Genomic DNA, 22311 nt, shown 5'->3' with positions numbered 1-22311 from the left:
TGTCACAGTGCCTATTCACATCAGCAGAAGGGTACTAACATGTGCAGAAATATGTTGAATCATCTCCAGCTTCCACGTAATGGGGGTCTCCAACTTTGGAATGGCACCTTTCCCTTAAATTCCTGTCCTTGCTCTTTTTTTTTTTAATAAGTTTATTTTATTATTGGTTGCATTGGGTCTTCATTGCTGTGCGCAGGCTTTCTCTAGTTGCAGCAAGTGGGGGCTACTCTTCATTGTGGTGTGTGGGCTTCTCATTTTGGCAGCTTCTCTTGTTGCAGAGCATGGGCTCTAGGTGCATAGGCTTCAGTAGTTGCGGCACACGGGCTTAGCTGCTCCGCAGCATGTGGAATCTTCCTGGAGCAGGGCTCGAACCTGTGTCCCCTGCATTAGCAGGCAGATTCTTAACTACTGCACCACCTAGGAAGTCCCTCCTGTCCTTGCTTTTAAGGATCATTATCTTGCTGAACTCAACCAGCACAATGCAGGCCTCATTTTTTTTCTCTCACTTAATGGCCTGGGGTATATCTTATGCTTTTGTTTATGGCTTTATGGTTTAGGAAGCCTGCTTTGTGCCACAATGTTCAGATAGCTTTCTTGAGCAATCTTTTTTTTTTTTTTTTTTTCTGTATGTGTGTATTTCATAGCTGTGTTAGGACTTCGTTGCTGCGTGCGGGCTTTTCTCTAGTTGTGGCGAGCTGGGGCTACTCTTTGTTGCGGTGCATGGGCTTCTCATTGTGGTGGCTTCTCTTGTTGTGGAGTATGGGCTCTAGGTGTGTGGGCTTCAGTCGTTGTGGCTCACGGGCTCTAGAGCAGAGTTGCAGTAGTTGTGGTGCACAGGCTTAGTTGCTCTGTGGCATGTGGGATCTTCTGGACCAGCAATTGAACCTGTGTCTTCTGCATTGGCAGGCGGATTCTTAACCACTGCGCCAGAAAGGAAGTCCTTGAGCGATCATTAACTTACAGTGGTCTCCCAATGCTCCCTAGGTTTCATCTCTGTCTGTAATCCCCTACTGGGATTTCTACAACTACCTGCGTAACTATCCTATTCTATCCCTATCAGTATCTCTTAGAAATGTGTAAGAAATGCAGAATCTCCAACGGACTGTTAGACTTACCGAATCTCAATCTGTACATTCACAAAATCCAAAGTGGTCCAAGTGCACGTTAAAATATTTTTTTTTTTTCACACACCAAGAATAATTTTACTGAATTGCCATGTTCTGTAAAGCAATCTGTTTATACTGAGGATCATTATTTAAAAAAGCAAACAAAAAAACCCCAACAGCCACATAAAACTCATTATTGGATCAAATTTAAAAATGCTGCCAAGATCATTGCTTCTGGTAAAGCACATTAAAATTTAAAAATTACTGACCTCAGCCAAATGTAGTGCAGGTGGTCTAGTTCAGTGGTCCTCAATTGTAGGTTCACGCTAGAATCATCTACATTGTCTGAAAAAGTAAACTGGTGGCCCAGCCACACACAGATTATTAATCAGAATCTCTGCGGTTGATATTGAGGCTTCTGAAGTGTTCCCTGGGGGATTCTACTGTACAGTAGGCTCTGGGAACTGTTAATCTGCTCTCTGCATGCCATCCACGTAGTTTTCTTTTAACAGTGTACCAGCGGGAAATCTCTTCCCCTTGGCCTGCCCTCAAAGTTAAATATTGACAATTTAATGCCAACTAATACCTTATCCTAACCAAAATAAAATGATACCATTTGCCTCGGTTACGTAGACCCACAGGAGATACCTGCAGTATCCTTACTTTAGAATCTGAGCCGCTGCCTGTATTCAGTGGCAGTCTAAAGCCCAAGTACTGTCCTAAAACTCAGTTTCTAGTTTCAGGTAAAGATGTCTTTATACATTGAATATTATTAATCTAGAGATTTGTGAAATGTTGCCACTTTGCATCCTAAGACCCTGTGGAAGGAAATTGTTACTTGAAAAGCTTCATAGTTTGCCCCAAGTACATGGAAATGGACCTTACTGACCGTCTTCAAAGCTCTGTTGTCTTATAAGAACTCAGAGTACAAAGGGATCAAAAGCTGTATTTTGTTTGTTCGTTTGTTTTTAAAAGACATTATTTATTTTTGGCTGCGTTGGGTCTTCGTTGCTGTGCTCAGGCTTTCTCTAGTTGTGGTGAGTGGGGGCTGTTCTTCGTTGAGGTGCATGGGCTTCTCTCTGCAGTGGCTCTAGGTATGCAGGCTTCAGTAGTTGTGGCACTTGTGCTCAGTAGTTGTGGTACACAGGCTCTAGAGCACAGGCTCAGTAGTTGTGGTGCACGGGCTTAGCTGCTCCGCAGCATGTGAGATCTTCCTGGACCAGGGCTCGAACCCGTGTCCCCTTCATTGGCAGGCAGATTCTTAACCACTGTGCCACCAGGGAAATCCTGTATTTTGAATTATATCAATTCCTGGCTTATGCTGTTTGAGCAGATGAAAACTAATCACAGTTGACCCTTGAAGAACGCAGGGGTTATGGGCACCAATCCTCTCTGCAACTGAAAATCCATGTGTAATTTACAGTCCGCCCTCCAAATCCACGATTCCTCCATATCCACGGATCCTCTGTATCCACAATTCAGTATCTGCGGATTCAGCCAACCATAGATGGTATAGCAGTGGCATATTTACTACTGAAAAAAATCTACCTATAAGTGGACTTGTGCAGTTCAAACCCATGTTGTTCAGGGTTGACTATAATTAGTAAAGCACTTAGGCATCTTGAGAATAATCAATTGATACATGCCCTGACTTTTTGTCTCTATTTACGTAAACAAATAAACCCTGCATGCAGCAAGGTTTCTGAGTTACAGGCTCCATAAAGTTCCCATGTTGTAGGTATTTCAGATGGCCCAACCATTGATGATTTTCACAGCTCAGACAGGGAGAAGGTGAAAGTCACTACCTACAGCATCTCACCTCATCTTGTTTCTACCCTTTAATTTCCATGCCCTAAACATGCAGGTCAGATTTTCTGTTCTAGTGGGTGCAGATTTGTTCAGCCCAGATTGGGAGGGAATTGGCCAAAAACAAATCGGGCATTGTAGGGCTCTTTCCAGGGCCCTCTCTAGGAGACCAGATATCCCAGCTAAGGGCACATGTGAACCATCACTTAGGAAATGACACACACAGCTCTTCCTCCGGGGGCAGTGGGAGGGGTGATGCAGCTGGGAGGGCCCCCGCCTAGCCCTGGACTTCTCAAACTGAATCGTGCACACAATTCACCTGGGGATGTCACCAAATGCAGGTTCTGATCCTGTGGGGCTGGGGTGAGCCCGGAGATGCCACATTTCTAATCAGCTTCCTGGACACCTTGATGCCGACAGCCACCCTCTTGAGTGGCCCAGGTTTAGAACAGATCTTCTTAAAAGTGAGTTTGCAAAAGAATCACTTGGCAAGCTCATTTCCACACGGGTTTCTGTTCCCCAGCCCTAGAGACATTTTATAGGTGGGGCCTGACGATTTGCACTGTAACAGCTCCCCGGTGGGTCTGACTGCTGGTCCCCAGGCTACATCTTAGGTAGTGAGTCTCTAGTTAACTTCTGAGCTGACTTAGTTTAAGATGCCTCCACCATCTCCACCACAGCTTCCTCTTTGAAAACAAGCACTAGATAATTAGGGAGGATGCTACTGGGTCTTCCCTTTAGAGAAGATTACACAGCAGATTTAGAGTGTCACAGGGTCTCTGTTATTTTTTGCTTTGACAATACGCTACTTTGACTAAAAACTGAGAAGAATGCTTTTGAAACAAAATCTAGAGATAAGATTGAGTTGAAGGAACCACAACTCCACTTGAAGTGCTGCTGAATGGAAACCAGTGGAACTAGTTATTTTAGGAGGACAAATCTGTGTGCATAGAAAAGGGCTAGAAACTCAGATAGCAAAGTGTTGTCAGCTGTCCGTATCAGTAATGGGATTTGGGGTGATGTTGACGTTTTGCTTTATGCGTTTTTGCTTTACATTTTTCAACACAGGCATTTAAATAATGCTTTCATAACCGAAAAAAAATTGCCAAATGTTTTTAAAGGAAGAAAGCAAGATATGTGCTCTGAAAATTCCTATATTTTTCGGTTTAGTTTTGTTATGTCTATATCTCTATCCACTTTTGTTTGTTTTTTTGAGTTTTTTCTGTAGAGAGTATTGTTTTAAGTAATGTATTTATTTATTAAAATATTTTTATTTTTTATACAATTTTTAAAGGTTACTTTCCATTTACACTGATTGCAAAATATTGTCTGTATCCCTCGGGTTGTGCAGTACATCCTCGGACCTGGCTTACACCCAGCAGTTTGTACCTCCCACCCCCCACCTCTGTCTGGCTCCTCCCCCACCCCCACTGGTTATCACTGGTTTGTTCTCTATGTGTGTGAGTTGGCTTCTTTTTTGTCATTTCTATACATTTGATTTTTAACGGGAAGGGGGTTATTTTACCTATGAGAGTCCTAGTGTTCAAAGGTGAGGCCCAGCCATTCACTTGGAAAATGAACCCTGCGTGATGAAAATAAGTGTAAAGGGTCTCCGAGCAGAGCATGAAAGTTCCCAGAAGAGAGTCAGGAGCAACCCCATTCCTCCCTCCTCTCCCCTTGCACCTTCCAGCACAAGCTCCCACGAGTCCCTGAAGGACCTTCTCTTAGAAGGGCTGAAATAAGCTTTAAGTTAATTTAGACAGAATTGGGAAAGTCTGAAAACGGAGAGAACAGTTACAGCCTCTTGGGGAGGTGCAGAAACGGCCCGTTCGGACATCAGAACTGAGTTGATCCTGCAGGCTGGTTCCCCTGCATCCGGACCGCGCGTGCCCACGCGGGACAGCTGACCAGAGGGAAGCCACCCAGGGTAGGACTCATGCCCTGTCACCATGGAGCCCGTGTATGAGCTCAACATATGTCAGGAAATAATCCTTCTAGAAACACACGGGCTGGGGCTTGAAGACATGCCTCGTGGGGCGTTATGTAGACTATTACCATAGGTGCTTATTTTCAGCAATTCAAAAAAAAACAGTCCGTATCAGGGTTTTCTGATTTTGTTAATCTGGAAACATTCAAAGAAGTTGACGTGCGTTTAGTTCACTTCTGGCACAACTTTCCAACTAAACTCTAGGGTTCTACTGACACCTGCTGGCATTTTGTCTATTTTATATTAAAAACAAAACAAAAAAGCAAACCGCTTAAGGTATTTCCCACGGTCTTTTGGCCTTGTTGTGCCAGGTGCACATTAAGATAGCAGACAGAGGAAAGGTCTGATGGGACCTTTTCAGGTCATGGAAGGAGACGTGTGGATGAGCCTTGACTACAAATTTCCTGGACACAAAGGGCAGACAACAGAGTGCTGGTTGCCTCTGCCCCGTGCTGGCCGCTCTGTGACCTTGGACAAGACCATGGACCTCACTTCCAGCATCACCAAGAGGAGAAGCAGCGGCTCCCTCCCCATGCCCTTCAGAGCTTGTGGGAATTCAGGGGCCTTTCTACTGACTAAAGCATGAGCCTCGCCACTGGCGTGATGACCTCAAAGGTCACTCTCAAGGACTGTTCCATCACAATAAACAAACAGATTCTTTACCACGTTGTGTTTTCAAAAGATGGCTGAATGCTGTTGAAGCCTCCTCAAAGCCCAGTATCTCTGTAATTTATTTTTAGAAACGACTAAATCAGAATGATCAGAAAGAACCAGAGAACAGTCTCAGAAATGGTTCACTTTTTTGCCCTAGGAAACCATGGACTTCGTTTTGTGTTCTGGAACACGTAACGAGGCCTCAGTGCTTCCCAGTTTATGCCACCAAAGTATTTGTGCTTTTTCTGTCTCTTCTTGGGAAACTGTGCGGGCCTGGGTTCGTTGGGCCAATCACCGGGTATGTGATCGTCCCCAGGGAGTTAGAGTCCATATTTATCCCGACAGAGGATGCAAGGTCCGATGAGGAAAGTAATTGAGGCGTTTCTTTAATGCTGCTGTTTCATTTCTTCCTCCTCCCTCAGAATCCTGACTTTACCATCATGCGCCCTGAGGCATCCAGTGCTATTTACATTCCTCAGAAAATGGCCTTTTCTCTTTGTGAAAGGATGTTTTCCTCTTATGGCTCCCAAGTCTTCATTCAGAAGTCTGTTAGGTATGACTGGGGCTCAAAGAGGAAAGCGCAGGCTTGCTGGTAGACTCCCATGGGAGGCTATCTATCAAAACGCCAGCAAAACCGAAAATAACACTTTGGGTGAGGCTGTGGAGAAGTCGGAACCCTTGCGCACTGTTGGTGAGACTGTAACATGGTGCAACTGCTGTGCAAAACAGCATGGCGGCTCCTCAGACACTTAAAAATACCATCACCACGCAATCCCGCAGTCCCACCCCTGGGTAGATATCCAACAGAATCGAACGCAGAAACTTGACGAGATACACGTACGCCCATGTCCAGAGCAGCGTGAGGCATAGTGGCAACAAGAGGGTCTGTTGATAGATGAAACCAGATGTGGGCTGTGTGTGCAGTGGCCTTGTATTCAGCCTGAACAAGGAAGGAAATTCTGACACCGGCTACAACACAGATAAACCTCAAGGAGGACATTAAGCTGAGTGAAATAAGCCAGTCACAAAGGACGAATACTGCATAAGGTAGCGTGAGTGGTTAAATCCAGAGAATCAGAAAGTAGAATGATGGTTGCCAGGGGTTGTGGGGAGAGGGAAGTGGGGAGTGGTTCTTTAATGGGAACGGAATTGCAGTTCTGCAAGATGAAAAGCGTTCTGGAGATGGTGGTGATGGTTGCACAACGATGTGACTATTCATGCCACGGAACTGATCACTTAAAAAATGGTTACGGAGACTTCCCTGGTGGCACAGTGGTTGAGAATCTGCCTGCCAATGCAGGGGACATGGGTTCAACCCCTGGTCCAGAAAGATCCCACGTGCTGCAGAGCAGCTGAGCCCGTGCACTGCAATTACTGAGCCTGCGCTCTAGAGCCCATGTGCCACAACTGCTGAGCCCATGTGCCACAACTAGTGAGCCCACATGCCACAACTATTGAAGCCCACGCACCTAGAGCCCATGCTCCACAACAAGAGAAGCCACTGCCATGAGAAGTCCACTCACCACAGTGAAGAGTAGGCCCCACTCGCCACAACTAGAGAAAGCCCATGCACAGCAATGGAGACCCGATGCAACCAATAAATAAACTTTTTAAGAATGGTTACAATGATAAATTTTATGGTATATGTATTATATCACAGTTACAATTAAAACCACACACGTATAGAACTCAGTCATCACCTCTTGCCCTTGCAGTGACTTAATCCCTTGACTGTGTTAAAGCTGGTAATACTATGCAGTGCTGTCTGATGGACCCCTCGGCGAAGACAGAAATGTTCTTTATTTGCACTGCGCGATATGATAGGCACTAAGCCCACGTCAGGTGTTGAGCACTTGAAGTGCGATGAGTGCAACAGATGCACTTCATTTTATTTTTATTCAGTTTAAATTTAATTAATTTAATTTAATTAATGTTTATCCAGTTTAATTTAGCCACGTGCGGCTAGTGGCTGCCAGGCTGGACAGGGCAGCTAGACTGTACGTCTACATTCCTGTCTATTCCAAAATATTTTCCCTTCCTCAGCACAGAGCTGCAGCAGTCAGACTATAAACCTAAGAAGGTGCTGGCTTGTGTCTGGGCCCCAGTTCTGTTTGAACCCCCCAGTATCAATTTACTACAAAGCATTTTACCAGGAGTGTGACTCTATTTTAGCAACATGGTATGGCATTCGCCGGCATCAGTTGTTGGACCCAAGGGCAGAGTTGGCCTTAATTCACAGGCCAGCCTTTTCCAGTAAAATGCCCTTTGGAAAGCCAAATTCCTTTACTGCCACGCACCATCTTCTTCACTTTTCCTTGTGAAACCATGGAGTGATGTTATGAACTAAAGCTGAAGTCCAAGTCCTTATACAGGAATTATGCAAGCACGTCACTGTTTGCTCCGGTTACCCTGGGCAATCGATGCCTGTTTGACTTTTTTTTATTTTTATTTTTATTTTTTATTATTTTTTGGAGGGCTACACCAAGTTCAATCATCTGTTTGTTTGACTTTTTAAGGCTTTGCTGGAAAACACAGACAGGTAAGATAGGTAACACATTCTTACATTGAAATAGAATCACACAGTAAAGTGGATGAACCCCAAATGCGTTCATCCTCTAAAATGAGAGTACTAAGTATGCATCATGTGTTGTATAATGTTGCTTAGAAATAATTAAGGTTGCCAGCAACTGAAAGGCACTTGTATTTAAACAGGCTGCAAATAGAAGGCTTAACAAGTCAATCAGTGGGCAGCATTCCTTCATGACAACCCAGTGTTTAATGACATTGTAGATGCCACATTTATCTTCATGGAAAGAACGAAAGCTGTTTATTAAAGCATAAAATATGAGCATGTGGAATGAGGATGGCTGAGTGACAGGAAGGAGATAAAGAAGAGTTTATATTATTCTTACACAAAATGGATACGAGCTGTCTAATAAAAACCACCCAGTTTAGCTCCAGCAGATTTGCTCACCAAGAACCCTTTTTTCTTTCTGTTTCAGCAATGGGTCGAAGGCCTGAGATCCATCATTCACAACTTCAGGGCCAACAACGTCAGCCCCATGACGAGCCTCAAGAAGCAGTGAGTTTTATTTGCACGATCCTTTGTTCTTGGCCGTTATCAAGCAAATAGTCAGATTAGGAGATGAAGGCTGTGTGTGTGGACCAGGCAGCATCTTCCTTGCCTTCCCCTCTATGCTCCTGATCTTGGAGGAGATGTTGACCAATACGCACCCGTACTCTTCATGCCACCTGGCAGGGCATGTGTGATAAGCCCACAGCCTGCAACCTATTTGAAAGGAATGGTTGATGGCAGAAAGATGCTGGAAGCTCACTCCCTAGTATCCTCTGGGTTGTGGGCCCTGCCCGGCCTTTGTGTCCCCAGACTGAGCCTACTGATAAACAGCTCTGCATGCCTGGGGCCATAACTGGGTGCTGGTGTAGCTGGAGCCTCTGTTGCATGAGACTGAGAAATGGGGTGTGTGGCTAAGAGAAGCACTTCTGCAAAAGCGCCCATGGCTCCGGTGGAAAAGGCACACTGGCCCCAGAGTCTTTCTAGCACCCAGACAGTACCTCTGGGGATCCAGAGGTACTTTTGAAATTCAGAAAGCAGGCCTTCCTTAAGCCAGCTTACTGTATTCAGAGTTCAGAGAGGTACTGCATGACATGGTAGGTTTCAACCCTACCAAGTTATTCTTTCCAGGTGACATGAAAGTTACTCAAGTAGAATTCCTAGCCAAAGCCTAAATCGGCCTGTTTGAAAAGCAGTGATTCATGGAGGAGTGGGGCCGCCTGCTGTCACAGGGCCTTCGGCAGGCAGTTAAGGTGCAGGAGAGAACCACGTTGAGAATCTGCATTGATAAGCCTGCGTCTTTCCGCCAGACATAGGCCCAGCACCAAGGGTGGGATTCCTTGGACCGCCGGGCGATGGGAGGAGTGGTCAGCCTTTCAGGCGTTTCACTTCTTACTTCCGGTCCCTTTGGCAGCTGCTTTAGCAGCATGGACTCTGTGCTGTAAATCCCAGGTTGGCCACTTCGTTTCTGGATGACTCTTGCCAAGTTCTTAGCCTTGTGCCTCACTGTCCTCACCTCTGAATGGAGGTGGTGACACCACTCCTAAGATTCCATGCAGAGGAAATGAGGTCACAGAGAGCACCTAACCGGTGCCTGGCTCCCCATCACCCCTCGCTCAGTATCAGTTATTTTGATTTTGATGCCATCCCTCCAGTGTTTTTCCCATTGTCTTAGCAGAGGGCAGGTATCTAGTCTTGTATATTCCTATTTTTTGTGCAGCCACTACTCCTTTTCCTCTGCAGTGGCTGTGGGCTGTTTTCTTAAAAATAAAGAGCGACCCAGCAGATATTTTGAAGTTATAGAATCCCAAAGGACCTCAGACTTCTGGCGTGCCCACTTATGCCTGAGTGACCGAAGTCCTTGTATCTGGACGACAGATCTTATCTGCCCTCATCGGTGTCCTGCCTAGATCCTTTTCTGTTTCTGGTGTTCACCCATCCGCCAGCTGCTGGTAGGCTTAGGTCACTAAGGGCTCACACCTGCCCGCTTCTCCGGAGACTTGCCCTCTGCCTGTGGGGAGTCGCTGGGCCCTGGAGATCACAGTCCTCCCTTAGCGTTTCCGGGGGGTGGTTTCAGAAACCCCACCGATACCAGAATCCACGGATGTGAGTCCCTTAGAGTTGGCCCTTCGTGTCCACCAACAGGGAACCTGCTGATACCAGAATCCACGGATGTGAGTCCCTTAGAGTTGGACCTTCGTGTCCACGGATAGGGAACCCACGGATGAGGAGGGCTGACCCTAGACTCCTCCCTTCTTCTGGAAGGAAGCCCACGGCCAAAGACAGGCTGAGACAGCACACAAGAGGCCACGCCCCTTGCCACCAAGCCTGTGCAGATCACACTTCAGCTGTACTTGTGGCGTCAGGATGAAGCTCCAGCTGAGAGCACGGCTTTGTGTAACTGTCCTCCCTGCCTAACTGCTTCCCTCGCTCCTGTGGCCCTGAAAGCACCCCCTTAAAAGTAGTCACTTGTGCTTCTAGGAAGCTTGACTTGAGACAGAAACTTTGCCAAATCATCATGTTCTGCAGATTGTTAGAATGTCATTAATTGGAAACAGTGGGCATGGGAGTCAGTAGCTAGGAATAGCTTGGGCATCAGAGGACAAACGTGTGTTCTTGGGTCCCCATGTGTCCTGAAAGCCTGGGGAAAGCAAGGCATTTCTCACCATCAGTGTGAGGTGATGAACGTCTCTGACCATTGCAGATTAAGGATCCAGATCCCTTGATGGAGCTGGTGTTCACCCGTCCACCAGCTGCTGTGAGGATTAGGTCACTAAGGGCTCACACCTGCCCGCTTCTCCATCTGTACTTCTCGACACTGGGAGCCGGAGCCAGGGCTGGGGGTGGGGATCCCCACTGTCCTCAAGACCAGGCCGGCTGGTGTCTTCACGCGCTTGCGCTTCCTACCCCGCCAGCAGACTGTTAAAGAGCAACAGCCGAGGATGAGGCCAGTCACCAAATAAGTGCCTACAGTTCGCGTTGCTCAGTGCATAAACCCCGTTTTCTAATTCATCTAGGATTGCCAGATACACTATGGGACTCTCAATGGAATTTGAATTTCAGATAAGTAACGAGTAAGGTTTTAGTGTAAGTATGTCCTGTGTCATATTTGGAACATACATGTCGTAAAAAATTATTCGCTGTTTATCTGAAATTCGGATCTAACAGAGAGTCCTATAGTTCTGTTTGCTAAATCTGACAACAGTAAATTCATCTCACAGTGTGTAATTGATTTTCTGAATAAGTGTTCTTTGTTTGAATGAATTTTCTTTTAAAGCTCTTAACCAGATTGGAGCTGTTTCTCCTGAGAAACATTAAAACAGTGTTACTGTTGTTTTCCAGCTGGATGAAATTGGCGTTTATGACCAACACGAATGGGAAAATTCCAGTTAGGAGGTAAGTCAGTTACCCCCATCTGCTCTGCACAGCCTGGGTCAGCCCACAGAGACAGCCCCGCCACAAGGACTTGTTAATTGCTTTCACTAAAGATATTTCTGGAAGCTTTTGACTTAACCTTTTATTGAGGGCTTCCAGGGTTATCGACCTCATGCATCTGTTGTGGTCTTCACAAATCTGTATGTAGGAAAAGCAGCTTTTTATTTAATAACTTACAAGCAAGTCAATTTTAAGTTTACTTTAGAAGTTGTAAAAAAAAAAAAAAAAAAAAGCCCCGCTAGCACTCTTGACTGATGGGTGTTGGCAAAGACACTTTACACTGATCGTTATTTTATTTAAAACCCTTTGCTCCATTGAGAATAGCGGAACACTTATTTTAATGTATCTCAGCATCCTACAGCTATTGCCAACTATGTAGTGCATTGTTACTGAGAAATCAGTGTTGAAGTAACAAGGCCAAGCTTAGAGAGCACAAACAGCAGTGTGAAGACCAGAAATGTAGGTTGAGTCTGTTTTTACATACCTCGCTCTCCTGATTTTTCTCCCAAGATAAGGTTCAGGAAATGGACAAAGTAGAAACACATAGATTGTAATCAGAACATTTCTAACTAGCAGTTCTGGCGTTGTTTGTACACATCCTACTCCTCGAGCCATTGTTACACAAGCGTTGAGGGCTTTGCTGGTTCCAGATATCTTTATCCACCATGTCTACATACAAGTTTATTACAACCCCCCCCCCACCCCCCGCCACTTTTTTTTGTAGAAATAGCCTAGATATCTTGTCCTCTTCTTCAGCGCTGTCTGACGTGTGCTCTTTGGTGCCTGCCAGCATTAACAGGTGTTTGACACAAGACAGCTGTGATCCGGGGGCAGTTTGTCAGAGTTGATGGAGAGTTGATACCAAGCCAGCAAAAAGCGGATAAATCTTTGTGTGGATGAGCTGCCAAGGGCAGGTGGAAACAGTTCTGAGTGTTTTAATGGAGATGAAGAGTAAACACTTTAAAAGGTCGTTTCATCACTCTCATTTTGGCGTTTTTTAAAATGGAAACTATTAGTGTAGTGTGTGTAATGTTAGAGGGGATCTGGCTTCAGGGTCATTAGATCAGCTTGAGAGTGGCCCCTGCTCTCGAGCTGTAACCAAAATTTAATGTCCAGGGAGTTGCAGGAAGGATAAGGGAAGAAAGTCTTTCCCTCCTTCTTCTCTTTTCTCTGTTTGTACATCCTCTTATGCAGTCTGCCTTTCTCCCAAGCTTACAAACTCACACTCAATTTACTTTCCCACTCAGACCACAGCTTTGAAGGTCAGTCTTTTTTTTTTTTTAATTGCCATTTCCTATTCCTTGTAATCTGGAGTTGGAACCAATGGCCGTGGCTAGAAGTCCCAAGAGAGATGTGTGTTAAGAGGGCTGAGACCTCAGGGGTGGTCATAGCAGCCCAGCTCCCTCGTAATCCAGCCAAATCCTGAAAACCCAGCCTGCCTACAACGAGGGTCATGAACCCTCCGTGACCGTTTCAGAAGATGGCATTAAAACCATTGGGTAGACTGTAGACCCTTTGAGGGCAGAGCGAGACTCCCTTAGTTTCTAGGGTCATTGCTGTCTTGGAAGCCCGTAAGGTCTGCTGGAGCAGGGAATGCAGTCAGACTGGGCGCCACTTAAGGATATTTGCTTTCCTAGGGTTTCCTTTGGGGAAGGTGGTGTGTTTCGATTCAACAGACACTCATTGAACACCAGTTAGCTATGAAGCACTGAGCTGTACTCTGTGGGGCTGTGTATAAAGGGTTGAATAAATCGCAGTGCCTTATGTGCACACCCTGCGTGTCCACACAACACTCCCTGATGGGCATGTCAGCCCCCAGCCTGTGACAAGTGTGTTTCTCTCAGGACCTTTCTTAAATGCTGGGCCTCTGATGCAACTGGAAACTCAGAGAATTCACCTTTGCACCACAGCCCACTCACTCCTGAGCCAAACCCATTTTGAGGCCCAAAAGGGACTCTGAAAACTGCCTGGAGAGATGGCAAGAAAGGAGCCCCGCCCCCCTCCCCCCACCCAGGGGAATGGTCTCTTCCACCTTCTTGTTCCTGTTTTCTCTTAGAATGAGGGGAGCAAATCTGTGTTGAGGTTGCCCCGCCCAAGCCCCCTCGTGAGAAGATGGGCCTGCGAACAAGCCCCTCTAGCCGTCATACCACCTCTTGCCTTTATTTGTGTGCTTATTTATTTATGCCGCCAGGCATGCAGGATCTTAGTTCTCTGGTCAGGGTCAAACCCATGCCCCCTGCATGGAAGCACGGCGTCCTAACAACTGGCCTGCCAGGGAGTTCCCACCTCTTGCCTTTATTATCTTCTCTCCAGTCACGTCTCTGGGCTCTGACTTCACCCTCACCGAGGTATTCCCACGTGGATTTCCCTCCTTCCTGGCCCTGGACACCCTATCTTCTCCCTCGCTCCATTTGTCTATCTCCCACAAATGCTTGGCCCGCCTACTCCCACGAGATGTCCTTGTCCTGCTTCCTATTTCTTGGCGCTTCCCTGAGCCTCAGCCAAGGTTCTATTCCTGCGAGCTCTCCCCTTACTCCCTGCCCCACCCCCTACTCGACACCAGGTTGTTTGGCCAGAAAGGCCTGTTTCACCAGACCCTACACCTGCTACATTCATGACCGTGTCCATCAGTTTTCATCTCCTTTACGAAGCCTATTGAAACCTAACAGAAGCTCCAATTAGCTGAGATTCCCCTGAGATTGCTGAGCAGGGCATTACCTCCTGGTTGCAGGTGCCAGACATCCCAAATCCTGCTGGAGGCTGCAGCCCTCACATTATCACATACGTACTCTTCTTCCAAAAGAGACACTGAACAGCTACTTTGCCTACATTATAAAGGGCAGATAAAGTGCTTCTGAGCCCAATCCAATGTATGAAATCCCATGAACTCTAGAGAAGTGGGAAAATGTGGACATAGCACCCTCTACCCGAGGACCTGGTTTACTCACTGTCATATATATATGCTCTACCACGTCGCAGATTTGTTACAGAGAATTCATAGGCCTCGCTATATTTGAATACAACTGTCTCAAGCACTCTTAAGAATGTACCTGCTGAAGTATTTTTGGACCGAGTGTGAAACAGTAAAACTTTGAATGAACACACAGCAATTCGTTTACCTAGTTCGTCCCCGTCTCTCTCTTCTGGCACGTTGTCCTCTGCAGTTGAAGGGGTGCTTTCTCCCACTCATCAGGATTACCTGCGCTCCGTGCTTACACTGGGAGCGTGCCTTCCACTTAACGCGAACGGTGGAGAGTGTGACAAGGCTGGGCATGGGAGGCACTGTCACCGATCCTCCTGTGCTCCCTGGGAAGGCGGTCCAAAGCCAGGCTTCGCAGATGAAAGTGAGCTCTATCTTCCAATGGAAGCTGGACTTTTGATTTAGAGTTTAAGTTATTATGGTGACAGATCACCTGGGCTTCCAGTCAAGGAATGAATGAAGGCTCTTTGGGTGGCCGAGACATGGCTCAGAGTCAAGTGCGGATTCCAGGGTCCACGTCTGTAGTGTGTGTTCTGAGTGTCACCAATACATTTATCAGAAGGAGTTGCTCTCCTACTTTTATCATCACCAGGAATTAAGCTGCTTAAGGTGTTACCCATTTTACTAGCCTTGGTGCACACTGCACTAATTCAAAGGCACCACCATTATTCAAAAATAACATGTCTCATGGGAATGCCAAGATTCTGCTGAAACACTGAATACTTGTTCCCCCGCCTCCGTTCTCCCCAACACCTGTCGCTTTCATAATGAAGTCCCCAATCCTTGAGGCAGCTGACATGTCAGAGTGGCTCAAGAGTGCTTAGCTTGGAAAAAAAATACACATAAAATATGTCTGATAATACATGTCAGCTGTAGTGTGAAGGCAGGTAAGGGCCATCACAGGCACGGGCTGTGTCCTGAAGGGGCCTCCTTCCTTTCCCCAAGTCAAGGTGGTGTCACCAAGAGGTTTTATTCTGGAGATGCTGTTCCGTCTGCCACTTTCCTTTTACCTAAGAAAGCAGTTTGATAGGATAAAAATGTATTGCTGTGATCGTCCAATGGTCTGTCTCCCCGGTGCGTCTTACATTCACAAGTAGCCGGGGAACCACCTGTCTTAGAATCAAGTCACCTCACTGGTACAGCCGGCTCTGGTAACCGGAGGGACGTTGCAGAAACTAGTTTGGGAAGTGAAAAATACCTAGAAATGAAAAGTAATTTTATTTTCCTTTTTCTTCTCCCCTATCCCACCATCCCTAGTTTTACTGGGATCTTTGCATCAGAGAACACAGAATTAATAGTAACTTTTTTTTTTTTCTTTTCTGCCCTAGTATTACTAGAACCTTTGCATCGGGTAAAACAGAAAAGGTGATCTTTCAAGCACTCAAGGAGCTAGGTCTTCCCAGTGGAAAGGTATTCATTCATTTAATCACGTGTTTCTGAAACAACTTTGTGTATTTATGTTCTCAGGTAATAAGGGAGATTATTTATGTTAAACTGATTCAGTTAGATGCAGAATTAGGTTCAGTCACATATAGTACAGTCAATTTTTCCTTTATTCTCTTTCCTTTGTCCTTCTTTCCTTTTGTTTTCTGGGTATTTTAACCTAAACATTTTAGTAGTCAAATAGTGTACTTCCAAATGTTTTTGTGAGCTTTATTAAGAAAAGAGAATGACAGCCAGGCTGCTCTTGCACACATTATGGAAAGCTTATTTTACAGAAGCCCATCAACATTGCCTGGACCGTACACAGTGTCAGCATGAAAAATGGCTCATAAATTCAGTTCTTCAGGACAGCTGTGCGATATTTTATGAAGCACCTCTTCCCAAACAAACCGTTTGTGTTTATGGCCCTTTGGATTTAAAATAATTCCAATTAATGTACTAACTGCTGGAAAGATTTAAGCCTGTTACTGCCTTAACAAATCCTATTGAAATATAAAGTTCAGTATGAAAAATAAACTCTTATAGGAGCCCCTTTATGTGGTCTTGGGAAAATTCACAAAATAAGCATAAGAAAACACGGGGCTTGATTTAGTCAGCATCCTTTAGGCAGGCACTTGCTTTTCTCCTTCAAGGAGAGAAGGAAGAAATGTTTCTTTGCATTTGTTCTGTGGAGTGTCTCCCAGAGCAAGCCCAGCTGTGGCCAGTGTTTGAACGTGCAAACCATGGCTGCATGGGAACTAGAAACGCTCATTTACACATGCCATGTACTAGCAGCCTGGCCAATGGCTGGACCTTCTGGCTTCTATCAGCAAAAATCAGAGAGGAAGGCCCTGGAATTCCAATTAGTCATCACTTTGCTTCATGAACCTGTAGATTCTGTAGATCCTCCAAGGAGAGAAAAATGTGCCCTGATTTATGACACGCTTCTATTCTTTCCAGAACGATGAAATTGAGCCTGCGGCATTTACTTATGAAAAATTCTATGAACTGACACAAAAGATTTGTCCTCGGACAGATATAGAGGATCTTTTTAAAAAAATGTAAGTTCCATTTATGAGACAGTGTCACATCAGTGTTATCCTTGTATTTTTAGATTTTAAAAACATTTTTTGTCCTAATATTTTCAAATAGTTATGTCGATAGTATCTAGGGATATCTAGTCAGGGTTACATTTTCACCCCTTAGTTTATTTGGTGTAAAAGTTCGCTCTGATTTTTTGAGAAACTTTTACATAAGTTAGTTGCGGCACCTGGAACTTCTCCCCTTCCCCTCCCTGCATTGGCTTTACTAACTACCTACAATGTTAACCTGCTCCTTTAGGTATTATTAACCCGTTATGTGAACTAACTAGATTCAATTTGGAATGTTATTATGTTGTTGAAAAGTTCATTCATTCCAATTATTTCAAATGGATGACTTACATGTTGTTTTTATAATAACGCTTTTGGGTAATGCAAAAGAGGGATTGCAGACATTTTCTGTAAGCTAGCGGGAGCGATTTCTTTCCTTTGTTGTTGTTGTTGGGTTATTTTTTTTTTTTCCCCTTACAAAGAGTCTCTGGCCATTTTAAGAGTTCACCACTACTTCAGGGTTAGAAGATAAGTTTAGAATTATCATCGACAAATGTCAACATGTAAATCGTACCTCCTGTAGCATCATATACCAAAACTTACTTTTTCTAATAAATTTCTTTTCAGCAATGGAGACAAAACTGATTATTTAACGGTAGACCAATTAGTGAGCTTTCTAAATGAAGTAAGCTTTTTCATACATTAACTCCATCAGTCTGTGTGCAGTGGCTTGCCTCCTCCAGCATCCTCATTGCATGCCTGCATCCTACACCCTCATTCGCTTTGCTTCTGACCTGCTGATCTTTCCATGATGGCTTTACCAGGTGCAAAAATCAGCTGCTGCCCTCGTGTGTCCATGCGCTTCCTCATTGGCTTTGCACACTGCTTTTTTGTTGGTTTCTTGCTGTGATGTGTAGCTCCGGTTCTGTGTGTGCGTGTGAATTTGATAATATATTCATTTACTTAAATGTGTCTATGTTTTTGCAAGGTGATTTAAGGTACTTATTTTTTTTTTCTATTTGCTTATGAGAAATAGAAAGAGAATGGATTGAGTTTACCACACTGTAGTTGGATTCTCCATTGCTAACTTTTCCTCATACTTTTGCATGAACTGGAAAAGCTTTAATTTTGTCTTTTAATGGATTGCATGTAAGAAAAATATGTAGGTTCGAATAGAATATTTTGACAGCAAGAACAACATGGAGTTCCTGAGTGAAAATATAGTGCATATTAGGCCAGTGCGATGGCAGGTTAAATTTTTACTTTTTCTTTTTATAACAAGCTCAGAGCTAATTTTAGAATGTTGATTCACTTAACAACCAAAACTGGTTGACAAAATTTGCTCAAGCTCAAGAGAAACGTGTTTCAGAACACGTAAAGGCTGCAATTTTTATTACAACTAAAAGTAACTTCTTTTTTCTCTACACGCACAGAGAAGTGTTTTCTCTTCAGTGAAACCCATTGAAGCTCTTGTTAATCCGAGAAGGGAAATTCACTTTTTGTCTAACACAATAATAAAAAGACTTTAAGTGACGAATGGACAGTATATTTTTGTTTCATATCAATTGATATTGACCACTATACCCTAGAAAGAGAAAACATTAGGAAAGACAGTATCATGCCAGATAAGAGGTATTGCCTCAAGACAGGACCGTAAGCACACTGTAATTTATACCAGTTTGGAGACACAGATCACATCTTTGCCAAAGGGCTTCTCTTTTCTTTCCCTGTCAGGGCTCAGTAGCTCCCAATTTGTAGGGTTGCAATTGAGAAGCTATGGTAACCAGAGCCTAGAAGCACCGATGCAGGAGAGTAAAGGTCCCCCATATAGCAGCGCAGATGCCTCCCTTTTAAATAATTCGTTGGTACATTGCAGTATTTATTTTACTTGAAAATATTTCAAGTTTTTCGCTCCACTAGTTTTTGGTCATGCGAATACTGTGTTCATAACCTTTACCCAGATATTATCCACATTCTTACGCCTCTGTTGCTTGAAAGTTAAGTTGCCTCGCTTTGCCTCCTTAACCCTTTCCCCATCTTCTGCTTCTTTTTCTTTAAAAAAGTGTATTGTTTTATCTCCCTCAGCTTCTTCATGTACTTTGGGTCATTGGTCATCCTGAGTTTTGGTGAAATGGGAAAAAATCTTGCTTTCTACTAGAGGAAAGACACTTTAGTGGAGAGAATATCTACCACATCATGAGTTTGCCACTTCCTAGAAAAAGGCCTCTTTTGCACTCTGGGATGAAGCTGGTACCCAGCCTCTATTAAACAGGACAGAGACTTAATATGCATTGCACTATTCAAATGAGGAAACAGTTCTGAAGTCCTCAGATCGGTGCTGCATTCATAGGTGCTTATCTCATGCCTTTCCTTTTATGGGTGGTTTTTGTAGACCTACCCAGTAACTATTCTTATAATTCTTATAAGTCTCAGACAAAAAAATTAATTTTTAAAAGGTATGATCATACTTTCTGGCTCTGCCAGCCCAATTCTTTCTTAAAGTACTTACTCTTTGGTAAGCTTTTATCCATCACTGTTACACTGGCCAGTAGTGTTCATTTGCTTATGTTTCCTTCTGTTTGCCTTCTCATTAACAATAAGGTGGCATCTTTAACTTGGGGGTGGGACTAATGGAATCAGTGTGATTCTAGGTTTCTTTAGGTCACAGATACTACAAGACAGTCCAGGAAAGTGTACAGCCTTTATTTTTAATCAAAGCATCTGCCCTGAATCTCTTCCTTTTCTGTCCTAGTAAACTCAGCTGGAAGAACTAGACAGAAATCTGAATGTGTCCTTGAAGAAGGCTGTCAAACATAGAGAATGTTCTGCCAGCGCCTTGCACCCTCTCTTTTGAGTCCTACCATTGTCCCTATCATTGCTCCAAAATCAAAACACCCCATGGGCAAAGCACCGTCAAAACCCATGATGAACAGGGACAGAGTTCACTCAGGAAGGGAGCAGGCATTGGAATGTAAGGGTCTCTCACTTGAAAAGCTTAGACCTAACCATTTTCAGAGTGCCTTAGCCACATAGTCTCAACAAGCTGGAATACAACATTGTATTAGAAGCCCTGGATCATGCAATAAGACAAGAAAAAATAAATGAATCCCAGGAGCACAAAAGGACAGGCCCTATTCATTATTTGCAGATGATGACTGTGTAACCTGAATATCAAAAACAATCAGCTGAAAAACTCTGAATAGATAGTTCAACAAGGTAACCAAAGAAGTGATCGACAAAGAAAAAAATTAGTAGACACATGGACACTAGCATTAACCAATTAGAATAGGTAACAGGAAAAAAGTGCCTTTTATATTAGCAAAAGCCATGCTGCCTCCCATCAACCTTCCAGCTTGTAAATCCCTTTACTCCTTATGTGAGATTTTCTGTTCACGGTGCTAATGTGTATCTCCAGGAATTTGGAAGGTGAGGAGAGACTATCGTTCATTCACCGCCTTGGTTGCCGTGTAGGGGTTTGTACCACCTGCTCTCTACCCCTGCCATCAGCACTTACTAGCTATTCACTAGTAGCTTTAGTTGTGCTTCTCATTTGCTTCTCAATATCTCCAGGTTCATTGGTCCCCAGGGTGTGTTCTGGGGACTAGCAGCATCGGCATCCCCAGGGAGCTTGTTAGAAATGCAGAATCTCAGATCCCACACAGACTTGCTGAGTTGGAATCTGCATTTAACATTATCTCCAGGTGATCTGCCTGCACATTAGAGTTTGTGAAGCGCTGGATTCCTCCTTGGAATTCTTAGTGTGAATGAAAAGAATATGAGAGCAGGATAAACCTATTATTCTCCATAATTAACTCACTCATGGAAACCCTGTACTCAGATCTAAAATTTTGTCACAGCTACGTCTCTTGGTCCCATCCAGTGGACTGAGGGAAACTTTCTTTGCCTGTATTATGAAAATAGCAAACTGGAGTCCAAGAGAGCTGGTGGGGCCATCATGATGAGCTGGCACATGGTTGGATGCTGCCACCAACTCAGTTCTCTGTGTCAGGGCTAATGAAAGCTTCTTGACTTCAGTTAGTTTCACTTCTCTTTCCCTGTTCCTAATGAGAAGCTAAATTGATTTTAGTTTTGCCTTCATTCTCCATATGACTTCTTACAAAGATGACAACAACTGAGGGCTGGCAGAGGGATGCATGGAGAGCTGGAGAAAGATCAGAATAAGAAAGAGAGGACAGAGATCTTAGATGACGACAGCCATCAAGAATTAGCTCCATTTTCTTGTTGTTGGTGATCTTCCCCCTGCCTCACACGTATCATAGGATCACGTTAGCGCTAAACCTGATTTTTTAAGTTATTTTATTTTTTATTTTGTAGTTGAAAGAATATAATAAAGGGTTCACGGTTGCTTTCCATTTACAATATCTTTTTTCTTTAATGCGTGGGCAAAGAGGGAGAAGGAAGTATTTAGTCCTATGAGTAAGCCTTGCCAATTATTCCTTTATCTTTTTATATCTCTTTTGAGTATTATTTATGTCAACATCTCTCTCCCAGTGCTGCTTGGACTGAAGCCAGTTGATGTCCTTTCTCATTGAGAGTAAGGACATAATAAGGGAGGCATGTTCATTATCTTCTCATTCACCTGGCCACAGTTCTGTGAACTATTTTCGGAAGCTATTCGGTATCATGTTTTACAAAGCTATGGACATCATGAGGGGGATGCCCTCGGTACATTGCTTCCCCAAATCCCAACTGAAAACCCATGGTCTCTCCCTCGGAGCTGTGAAGCATTTGCCCTACCGTCCTTATGTCCATGTGGAAATCTTCTGCAACCTTATTACTCTGAGATTACTTGGAAATGATCTTTCTCCTCTTGGTTTTCTCATATAAAATTATGTTTTTGTGACTCTGAATAGAGTTTTACCATTGTTTCCTTGCCTTTGGGTTATCCAGATTGCACTGTGCTTCCTTTTTGCAATGTGAACATTTTTGGGAAAGCAAAAGATTAGGTTATTTGGTGGAGCAGATGTAAAGACAAGTGAAACTTCATATTGTCTTCTCCTAGTGCTTATTTGCTGCAAATGTAGAATAGAGGATTATGATACACCCGTTTTTAGGACCTGGTTTTCCTGGCTATTTGTTCTGATAGGAGGATGTTCTTCTAGTGACTATCATGTCTGCTGATAAATTTTCATGGGGGTTAATTGGGAGGACATGTTAAACATTTAGCATTTTTATATCCTTGCAGAACTTAGGGACTTTTTTTTTTTTACTGATATGCAAATATATTTAAATGCATA

General features: G+C 44.1%; 1 protein-coding gene across 1 annotated transcript in view; it reads left to right on the top strand.

Annotated features, from left to right (window-relative positions):
• The window catches only part of PLCB4 (phospholipase C beta 4), a 265039-nt gene that overhangs the window by 142263 nt on the left and 100465 nt on the right, over positions 1 to 22311 (top strand). Inside the window, exons 6-10 of the mRNA XM_057703117.1 lie at positions 8556 to 8635; positions 11468 to 11521; positions 15869 to 15950; positions 16923 to 17023; positions 17681 to 17738. Coding sequence (XP_057559100.1) covers positions 8556 to 8635; positions 11468 to 11521; positions 15869 to 15950; positions 16923 to 17023; positions 17681 to 17738 — 375 coding nt within the window. The remainder of the gene's footprint in view (positions 1 to 8555; positions 8636 to 11467; positions 11522 to 15868; positions 15951 to 16922; positions 17024 to 17680; positions 17739 to 22311) is intronic.

The sequence above is a fragment of the Hippopotamus amphibius genome, chromosome 12 (assembly GCF_030028045.1).
Source record: "Hippopotamus amphibius kiboko isolate mHipAmp2 chromosome 12, mHipAmp2.hap2, whole genome shotgun sequence".
In the NCBI taxonomy this organism is placed as follows: Eukaryota; Metazoa; Chordata; class Mammalia; order Artiodactyla; family Hippopotamidae; genus Hippopotamus; species Hippopotamus amphibius.
This window is presented reverse-complemented; position numbering and strand designations above follow the sequence as displayed.